This window comes from Hemitrygon akajei, chromosome 7, assembly GCF_048418815.1.
Source record: "Hemitrygon akajei chromosome 7, sHemAka1.3, whole genome shotgun sequence".
In the NCBI taxonomy this organism is placed as follows: domain Eukaryota; kingdom Metazoa; phylum Chordata; class Chondrichthyes; order Myliobatiformes; family Dasyatidae; genus Hemitrygon; species Hemitrygon akajei.
In genome coordinates this window covers 95,368,597-95,379,527 of record NC_133130.1, presented here as the reverse complement: position 1 = coordinate 95,379,527, position 10,931 = coordinate 95,368,597, and the positions used below count along the sequence as shown (strand labels likewise).

Below are 10,931 nucleotides of genomic sequence, written 5' to 3'. Positions count from 1 at the left end.
CAGCCGTAAGGCATCTATTCCTGTCATGATAATAGCAGCACTTAAATTTGATACGCTGGCATTTCAATCTTTAATAAAAGAAAACAATGACTCCCAAAGGTTTGGGAGCAGCATAGACTCTGTCAGTCTTGATTGCTACATTTGGAACACCGATGTTTCTCAGCCAATATACTGAATCATTTTTATCGATCTAGAACAGAGTATAATTTATTTCATTTTATTTTTCCATGTGTTTGTTTGATTAACAGACTCTTAATTTTAAAACAGATTCCTCCCTCATAAAAGCTGCTTGACCCTAATGTAGTTGTACATGGCAGGGACAAAAGAGATTGCTCTACTATGAGCTAGGTGAGACTAGATGGGCCAAATGCCTCGTTCTCGGTTATAACCACTCTGTAATCCTATGATAGCTGTTCTTGGTCTTTGGAGTGAACCTAGTCTGTGTTTAAACCCACCAATCCTTTCAGTATCACCTCACATCCACGGCTTTGACTTGAACAGGAGGTTATTTACGAGGCAGGCTAGGCAGTTTCATTTTCTCAGTCTCACATAAGGAGTTTCTTTACCTCCTACATTACTGAAAGTGCTGCTACACCTTTGACTGATGAGAAGAATCAATCCCTCTTTAAACACAGTCTCCTGACATATGGATTATCACTCTCCTCTCTGGCAAGGAGATTTAAACCCGGCCACGGGACTGGTTGGTGGTGTCACAGGGATAATGAGTACATTTCTAACTGACTGTAGGAATGTTAGGGCAGGATATTCAATATGCTGTAGGAACTCAGCAGGTCAGGCAGTGTCTATGGAATGGAATTAAAAAATTTGTTGTTTTGGGCCAAGACCCTAAGTGTTTTGCTCCTGGTATCTAGCATCTGAAGAATCTCTTGTACTAGTGTTAAGGCAGGGATGTAATGTGAAGTTTGATGGTTGTTACTACAGAATGGCTCCTTAGGACTAGCACACCGCTCCTGTACCATTATCTACTTAAAAATTAACATTTGCTAATAAATTTATGTGACTCTGATCTGTAATGATGGGTCCAATATATTCCTGAGTTGTGCACTCAGAACTACGCACTGTACCGCAAATTACAGCTAAATCGCCACATAAAGGCAGCACCAGGGATGTTTGTGCAATGGTGGAGAGTGTGAATAAGTTTATTATTATATTCCATCCAATTAGCTTTTCCAATAACTAGCCTATTATTCAGAAGAATAAATCCCAGCTGAATGATCAACACACATTCAGGAAGCTCTCAGGATCAGAGCAGAAGTCAGAGTGAGATTAATGATCAATTACAGTAACAAATCTCAGACACATAAACTATATGGAGGCCTGTTTATTTTTAAATACTTTCTTTATAGATTCATAAATCTTTAAATCAAGATACCGATTGCTGGTCCCAATGAATGACTTTGGGCGATGGTTCTTGTGGAGTGTTCACTCTCTGTTGAGAATTCTTCCTATCCACGGGTTTGATGGACACCTGTCAGAATGGCCAAATGACCATCGCAAATGGACTCTCGCTACAGTCTCTCTGTATGCTGTAACCATTCCTTGTTCATGAAAACAAAGCATATAAAAAGGTTCTGTTTAAGGAATGAAGCAAACCCTATCCACAAATAATTAGAAGATATATACAATAACTTTGCCAGTTTCTATTTACATTTATATGTATATCAATGGGAAAATTCAGTGTGCAATTCAATCAATACACATCCAGTTATACATGCAAACAGAACTTAAACCATTAACACAAGAGATTCTGCCAATGCTGGAAATCCAGAGCAACACACACAAATTGCTGAAGGAACTCAGCAGGTCAGACAGCTTCTAAGTTAAACTTAAACCATTGTTTTAGTAACAGGGCATTCATTAATCATTAAATTTGAATAAAGAGGCATTTTTGCTGCTTTTGCATCGTCTGCATGCTTGGCTTTCAGAAAGCGTGGCAAGTGGCTGAACCAATATGTCAAACTTGTTTCTCAATCGAGTTTCGCATCACTTCAGTGCCGCAAGAGCATCGTCCATCCTGGATTTGACCAGATTTTCACACTGAATTCCAGAAACAGTGGCATTAAGGTCAGTACTGAAGAGCTGGCCCTCCCTATGCCCCGTGGTGAGAAATAGTGAATGCTGTTGGCACTCTGAGGAATTCTGCAAATTGCAAGCAGAACTCTGGAATATCAGGCACTCTGATGCAGACCAATGCAGGAGGCAAAACCAACAGCAGGGGTAAGGCTTAGTAAAGCAAAGCCTTCCATTTCTGGTCCCAGGCTCTCGGAGAGATGTGGCAGGTGCGACCACCGGTGTGGTTAGTATCAGTTTACCTCCATGAAAAGCCGATGCAGCTTCCTTGTCATTTTAATGGATCATAGACACGAACAGAATGTGTAATGTGATCAGCTAATTTGGACACTACAAGTTCCAAAAGCAGAAGTGAGATGATTAACAGATAGCTGAAAGATGAATATTGATCGCAGGGAGAATTCCGCATTGTCCAGAATACTGCATTGGGATTTATTACCTGACGGGAAATGTCTCAGATGGAGGATAGTTTCTCCAGGTGTGGATCAGTCCCCCAGCAATATACTGGGTATGTCAAACCGCATGTGGATCTAGACCTCTGGTCGACTAAACCAAAGGTTTGCTCACTGGAAATAATTGCATGGTGATAGATGAACAAGATAAGGTTGGACCATGTCAAGAAACATGTTAGGAAACAATTGAAGGGAAGGGAATTGGTTGGGGAACAGAGTGGGAAGTAGGGAGAAGAGAAGTTACAAGATGATTGGCAAACTGTTGGTGCTTAAAGCACAAGGGCCAAGTTCTGATGAAGGACCCTTCTGACCATTACTTATTCAAAACAACTGATTACCAAATGATACCCAGCCTCAACTTCCTGGCATGGTTAGGAAGTGGTAAATTACTATGCAAACAGTCTGGTGATGTTATTACCATTAATAGTATGAAACTTCAAAGTCAGTGGAAGCTAACTGCTATGAGAGAACATAAGTCACAAGTGATATTGCTAATATGAAAGAAATTTTGTTATGCTTTTGAATCAATGTGGCAAGAGAAGGAATAACAATTCATCCACTATGTCTTTTTGACATTCTTTTGATTCCTAGCTCAGCATTCCCTGCAAAGTGGGAATGGGTGGGGCAGCAAATTTTTGGGATGTGAGTGGAATCCCAGAAGAGGCAGCAATTACCACACTTGGAATATAGTGAGCAGTTTTAGGCCCCTTATGTAAGAAAAGTTGTGCTGGCATTGGAGAGGGTCCAGAGAAGGTTCATGAGAATGATCCTGGGAACGAAAGGGTTAATCTATGAGTTGCATTTGATGGTTCTGGGTCTGTACTTGCTAGAGTTTAGAAGAATGATTGAAACCTACCAAACATTGAGAGGCCTGGATAGAGTGGATGTGGAGAGGATGTTTCCTTCAGTGGGAGAGTCTAGGACAAAGGGACGCAGCCTCAGAATAGAAGGACGTCCCTTTAGAACAGAGTTGAGGAGGAATTTCTCTAACAAGAGGGTGGTGATTCTGTGGAATTCATTGCCACACATGGCTATGGAGACCAAGTCACTGAGTATATTTAAAATGGAGGTTGAAAGGTTCTTGGTTAGTATGGATGTCAAAGGTTACAGGAAGAATGGCATTGAGAGGGATAATAAAACATTCATGATGGGATGGAGGAGGAGATTTAACGGGCCAGAAGGCCTATGCCATTTGGTCTTCTGGCCTCATGCTTTCCGACTCTGCTGGAAGCCAATACTCCACATGAATCTATCTGGGGCTCCAGCTGACCTGAAGCCACAGGAGGCTTTCAGGAGGGAATGCTCGGGCAAAACAGGAATCACTTCTTGACCTCACTCCACCTTGTAATGTTGCAATTATTTGCCCCTTGTCCTGGATCACCGTGAAGAGAAATGCTAGGAAACTAAGTCATCGGTTGGATTCAGCCAAAGGTCAAGTGCCTTAGCTGAAGATACGATGGGAGAAGATGCTTTGTTTGGACACTCGGGGCCATCTGCCTCCTCAGAACCGCGTGCTCCGGCCCTTTTGAATTGTTCTGTGGATCCAGGTGCAGCTGATACCTCCAGCTGGTTTCTCACTCATGGGGCGTGGTGGCTGTGCGTGTCTGGAAGGATTTCACATGGGGTCGATCAGTCAAGTTGAATGCCTTATGCTGTACTCAGACAACAGGCCAGTGGCCGGAGAGTCCATTGCAGGTTTTGCTGATCCCTCGTTCCATCCCAGTGGAAGGGAGGGCAGTCTAATTGATTGGGAACACTTGCTCTGTGTGTTGTTGGCTGGCTTTGGTAGACCCACAGCAGGTCCGGGGGGAGGAATGGAGTTTGAAGACCACCTATGTGTGGGTTCTACTGCTTGCCACAGAGATGGGTGGTGTAGAGGACTGCAGGGGCCTCTGATTATGTCCACTCTGTTCCAAGGACCAGAGTGCTAGGCTGCCCACTGACCAGTTTCGCTGTGAAATTAACAAGAGGCCTCAGAGTGGGGCAGCATCTCGGTTCAGCCAATGAAAAGGCCGAGTGAAGAAGCAGATGGAGTGACAAAAGGCTGCAGACGCTGGAAATCCGAAATAAAAAACAGAACAGCAGGAAATACTCATCGTCTGCGAGAAGGGAGAACAGGTTGCAGGCAGCTGCATTCCAACGAAAGTTTGTGGACTTGAAAGGTGGAATCGGCTTCTCTCCCCACGGTCGCCGCTTGACTTGCTGAACATTCCCGGCGATTTCTGTTTCTGCTTGCGTCGGGGTGAGTGGAGAATGGATTCCAGGGCCACTGTAATCCCTGTGAGGGCTGCACCATGCTAACTTAATGCAGTTCCGTACTCCATGGAATTTAAGTCACTGCATGGCACACTTTGGAGAAAGCAGCCCGTCTCCCCCTTAGCTGCGCTGATTGATGCTTCTTAGTGAGGTCAATGCTCTGCTGTCCCCTCCCTCTGCTGCTGTGTACTGATATGATTAATTGCTGAATGAACACACTGAGGGACTTTGCGATGGACGGATCATTCCGCTGGCCACGTCTGAGGCAGTCAGCTTGCCATCCGACTGTGAGGTTTCAGCAGTGCAGCCTTTTCATGGGTCACTGACTTCAGATGTTGTTTCCCACCACCCCCCCCTCAGCAGCGGAGAGCTCTGCTGGCCAGCACCCTACAAATGGTTGTTCTTCGACAGGTAGGCGATCAGTGCCACGGCCACGCCCACGTAAATGCCAGTTCCAATGGTGATGGAGAGGACAGCCAGGAAGAGGGCACGCTTGGAACTGGAGCTCGCGTGGTGATAGTCGCCCTTTGCCACCCCCTTGTTGGTCTGCAATGGAATCAAGAGAAAAGAAAACAGCTCAGTGAGAAACGGCAAGCTTCTGAAAAAGCTGAGCTTCTTTGCAAGAGGATTCAGTGCCCTGATTGAGGAAGGCCGGACTGCCACCCTGCCTACCTGTGATGCCACTTTCCAGGAACCCTGTTCTTGTAATCATAGGGCCCTCTGTTCTACAACACTGACCCGCCCCACTCCCACCAAATCAACATGTAAGAACAGGCCCTTCGGCCCATCTGGTCCCTTCCAACCAAGATGCCCATCTCAGCTAGTCCCATTTGCCAGTGTTTGGCCCGTATCCTTCCAACCCTTCCCTATCCATGCACCTGTCCAAGTGTCTTTCAAATGTTGTTATTGTACATGATTCAACCAGTTCCTCTGGCAGTTTGTTCCATTTCCGGACCACCCTCTGCGTGAACAAGTCTCCCTTTAGTTTCCTATTAAATCTTTCCCCTCTAACCTTAAACGCAAGCCCTCGATTCCCCAACCCTGGGGGAGAAAAAGAGTGTGTGTATCCACCTTAACTTTGCCTCTCATGAATTTGTACATCTCTATAAGATCACCCCCTCAGACTCCTACCTCCGATGCATAAAATTCTGCCCAGCCTCTTCCTCGAGTCCTGGCAACATCCTCGTAAACCTCCTCTATATTCTTTCCGGTCTAACGGCACCATAACCAAAATTGAACACAATGCCCCCAGTGTGGCTTCACCAGCACCATGTACAACCTCACCATTTTATACTCAAAGCTCTGACTGATGAAGAGCAGTGCGACCACACCATCTACCCGTGACGCCACACTGACAGCGCAGTGTATTTGTATTCCGAGGTCCCTCTGGTCCACAACACTCCCCAAGGCCTCCCCATTCTCTGTGAAAATTAACTTCCCAAAGTGCAACCCCTCACACTTACAAGGATTAAACTCCATTTGCCACTCTTTGTGACCCACTTACCCATCTGATCGTTGATTCAGAAGGGCGAGGACTCCTTCAGACTTCCTGTTGTCCAGAAGAAAAGGCAAATAACCCTCTTGGGGAGTGTTAGGAGCTGCCGAGACAGAAGGGCACTGACTGCAGGCAGCGGAAGTCCAAAGGTGGAAGGGCGAGGGTACCAGCTAGAGGTGAACATGGATCGAGGGAGAGACATAGTACTCAGGATCTCAAACTCTGCTGGGTTTTTCTGTTCTGGCTCTCCATGGCTGAGGCCGCAGGAGACAGAAGCATTCTAAAACTTGCCGCAGCTTCAGGGATTGCAAGGGAAGTTGGTGCAGTTTGCTCTTGTAACAATGGGGTGGCTTGCATCGCTAGGTCTGAGGGAATGATTTTACAATTTAGATCATCAATTGACTTGGTTTAAGAAATTTGACATGGATTGTGCAACATCGACATAAAACATGGAACGTTACAGCTCAGTACAGGCCATTTGACCCACTATGTCTTAACCTATTCTAAGAATAATCTAACCCTTCCCTCCTACATTTCTATCATTCATGAACCTATCTATGAGTTTCTTTAAAATCCCTGATGCATCAAAGTCTACCACCACACCTGGCTGGGTGTCCCACCACTCTAAAAACTTACCTCTGACATCCCCCAATATACTTTGGTCCAATCACTTTATCATGCCTCCCTCCTATTAGCCATTTCCATCTGACTATCCTCTCGATCCAGACCTCTTATCATCTTGTACGCTTCTATCAAGTCACCTCTCATCCTCCTTTGCTCCGCAGAGGAAAGTCCTAACTTGCTCCAGCTATCCTCATAAGACATGCTCTTCAATCCAGTCAGCATCCTGGTAAATCTTCTCTGCACCCTCTCGAAAGCTTCCTCATCCTTTCTATAATGAGGTGACCATACTATTCCAGCTGTGGCCTGATCAGGGGTCTGAAGAGCTACGGCATTACATCACAGCTCTTGAACTCCAACCCCAAAATATTAAGTCCAAATGCCACATACGTTTCCCTGATTGCCCTAACAACTTGCGTAGCAACTTTGATCTATCTATGGATGTGGACCCCAAGATCCCTCTGTTCTTCCACACTGCTACGAATCCTACCATTAACCCTGGATTTTGCCTTAAAATTCGACCTTTCAAAGTGAATCACTTCACACTTTTCTGGGTTGGACTCCACCTACCACTTCTCAGCCCAGCTCTGCATCCTGTCGATATCCCACTGACAACTGCAACAACCCTGCACACCTCCACCAACCTTTGTGTCATCTGCAAATTTACCAACCCACCCTTCCACTTCCTCATCCAAATCACAAGGAGCAGGGGTCCCAGACCAGATCCCAGCAGAACACCACTGGACAATGATCTCCAGGCAGAATACTCTCCATTTACAACCACCCTCTACCTCCTGTGAGCAAACCAGTCCTGAATCCACACCGTCAGGTTTCCCTGGGTTCAATACTTCCTGAATGAGCCTACCATGGGGAAACTTGTCAAACACTTTACTAAAATCCATATATACTACATCCACTGCTCAACCTACATCAACGTGCTTCGTCACATCCTCAAAAAATTCCATAAGGCTCATGAGGCACGACCAGCTTCTCACAAAGCCATGCTGACGATCCCTAATCAGATAATGCTTCTCCAAATGCTTGAAAATCTCGATTCGTAAGAATCTTCTCCAATATTCTTCATCATTGAAGTAAGGCTCACTTTTCCATAATTCCTTATTAACTCCCTTGAACAAAGGACTAAAATTTGCTACACTCCGATCTTCTGGTACTATTCCTGTCACCTGGGGTACATCCCTTCCAGGGACTTACAGTACTGAGCAAGTAATAATAATAATAATAATAATAATAGATAATAGACAAGAGGTGCAGAAGTAGACCATTCGGCCCTTCGAGCCTGCACCACCATTTTGAGATCATGGCTGATCAACTACTATCAATACCCGGTTCCTGCCTTATCCCCATATCCCTTGATTCCCCTATCCATAAGATACCTATCTAGCTCCTTCTTGAAAGCATCCAGAGAATTGGCCTCCACTACCTTCCGAGGCAGTGCATTCCAGACCCCCACAACTCTCTGGGAGAAGAAGTTTTTCCTTAACTCTGTCCTAAATGACCTACCCCTTATTCTCAAACCATGCCCTCTGGTACTGGACTCTCCCAGCATCTGGAACATATTTCCTGCTTCTATCTTGTCCAATCCCTTAATAATCTTATATGTTTCAATCAGATCCCCTCTCAATCTCCTTAATTCCAGCGTGTACAAGCCCAGTCTCTCTAACCTCTCTGCGTAAGACAGTCCAGACATGCCAGGAATTAACCTCGTGAATCTACGCTGCACTTCCTCTACAGCCAGGATGTCTTTCCTTAACCCTGGAGACCAAAACTGTACACAATACTCCAGGTGTGGTCTCACCAGGGCTCTGCACAAATGCAAGAGGATTTGTCTTGGGCACGTAAATATAGCTGGGGTGCCAAGATTTTTGCTTAGTATTTGTCAACGTGGAGCAGAGAACAAGTTTGCAAATGTGGCAGGAGCAAAGGATGTTGGGAATGGTGAGGGTGGAGTACCATGGGAGGGGTGTGGGACAGGTGGCAGAGAAGGAGTGCTGGGGCGGGGGTGGCAATGGGTGCAGACACACCCAGCCCTGAGACACCAGGCAAAGTCATTTAATTCCAAACAATTGGTTTATTGGTCACTACAGAATATCTCTCTGATGCTTCCTGCTCCCTCCCCTCTCCCTTTCCCTTTTCCCAATCATTATTCCCCTCTCCCTGCCCCATTCCCACTCTCAGTCCACAATAGAGACCCATATCAGAATCAGGTTTATCATCACTCACGTCATGAAATTTGTTTTTTTTTGCAGCAGTACAGAGCAATACCTAACATTACTACAGTACCGTGCAAAAGTCTTAAGCTAAGACTTTTACACAGTATTGTATCTGTTATTAAAAAGTTCCAATGCATGCTTTATTAATATTGACATGTTCTAGCATACCATCCTAATTTACAACGTCCCGCAAACATCAAGTTCCCTCTCACAGGGGAATACTGACTTCCCTTACCTCCTCCGAGTCCAGGCACATTTCCTTTTCTATCCCTGGTCAGTCCAATCCTCACTCTGACCATCCTCCTGTTCTTCACATACATGTAGAACACTTTAGGTGTTTCCTTAATCCTACTCACCAAGGCCCCCTTCTAGCTCTCCCAAGTCATTTCTTCAGCTCCTTCGTGGCTACCTTGTAACCCTAGAGTCCCATCTGATTCTTGATTCCTAAACCTTAAGTATTTTTTTCTTCCTCTTGAGTAGGTGTTCCATGTCTCTTGACATCCATGGTTCTTTCATCCTCCCATCCTTTCCCTGCCTCTGTGGGACAAACCTATCCAGAAACCCATGCAAATACTCCCGAAACATCCTCCATATTTTCATTCCCTGAATACACCTGTTCCTGCTTTATGCTCTCAAATTCCTGCCTAACAGCATCGTAATTCCCTTCCACCTATTAAATGCTGTCTGATCCTATCCTTTTTTCAAGAATATGGTAAAGGTCAGGGAGCTGTGGTCACTGGCTCTGAAATGCTCACCCACGAGAGGTCTGTCATCTGACTAGATTCATTGCTTAGTACTAGACATAGCATGGTCTCTCCTCTAGTCAGGTTGTCCACATAAATTGTGTCAGCAACCCTTATTGGATACATCTAACAAGTTCAGCCCCATCTAAACCCTTTGTCATAAGGAGGTACCAATTGATTTTAGGGAAGTTCATCACCCATGCCAACAACATTGCTATTTTTGCCCCTTTCCAAAATCTGCCTCTCAATCTGTTTCTCAGTGCCTCTGTTGCCATTGAAGGTCCTAGTAGAGTGATTGCTCACTCATTTCCGATTTCTGCCCACAATGAATCAGTAGACAATCCCTCCATGACATCCTCCCTTTCTACAACTGTGATACTATCCCTGATCAGCAATGCCACTCCCACCTCTGCCCCCCACTCCCATTCCTTTTGAAACATCTAAACCCTGGAACATACAGCAGTCACTCCTGCCCTTGTGACAACCAAGTCATATTTATAACATCATAGAGAAGTACAGCATATAACCAGGCCTTATGGCCCATCTAGTCCATGCTAAACCATTTAAACTGCTGACTCCCAACAACCTGTACTGGGACCATAGCCCTACATACCTTTGACATTCATGTACCTATCCAAACTTCTCTTAAACCTTGAAATCAAGCTTGCATTTACATGAACCTCTGACTGAAGTAGTTTCCCATTCTGTCCCCCTTAAACTTTTCACCTTTCACACTTAACCCATGACTTCTGGTCATACACTCACCCATCCTCAGTGGAAAAAAAGCCTGCTTGCATTTACTCAATCTATACCTCTCATAATTTTGTGTAACTTTATCAAATCTCCTCACAATATTCTATGTTCTCATCAGGACACTGGAGCAGGGATCCAATCACAGACCCAGTACTGTGTACACAGTGATATTAACTGAGTAATAAACAAAGTCGGCGTCAAAGTTCAGGCAGAGATCAAAGCATCCAGAGGAATCCAAAAATCAGAATCAGGAAACAGACAGAGTCAATATTCAGACAGACAGAGTACA

General features: G+C 45.1%; 1 protein-coding gene across 6 annotated transcripts in view; it reads right to left on the bottom strand.

Annotated features, from left to right (window-relative positions):
* Window positions 1-1,208: 1,208 nt before the first annotated feature.
* LOC140730693 (synapse differentiation-inducing gene protein 1-like) overlaps window positions 1,209-10,931 on the bottom strand; it is a 70,213-nt gene continuing 60,490 nt past the window's right edge. For 4 of the 6 annotated variants that reach the window (XM_073051480.1, XM_073051482.1, XM_073051483.1 and 1 more), the window contains exon 4: window positions 1,218-5,345. In XM_073051480.1, the coding sequence (XP_072907581.1) occupies window positions 5,187-5,345 (159 nt within the window). In that variant the 3' untranslated portion in view covers window positions 1,218-5,186. Of the gene's footprint in view, window positions 5,346-10,931 lie in introns of all 6 variants that reach the window. The other 2 variants (XM_073051479.1, XM_073051478.1) reach the window with 2 other exon arrangements.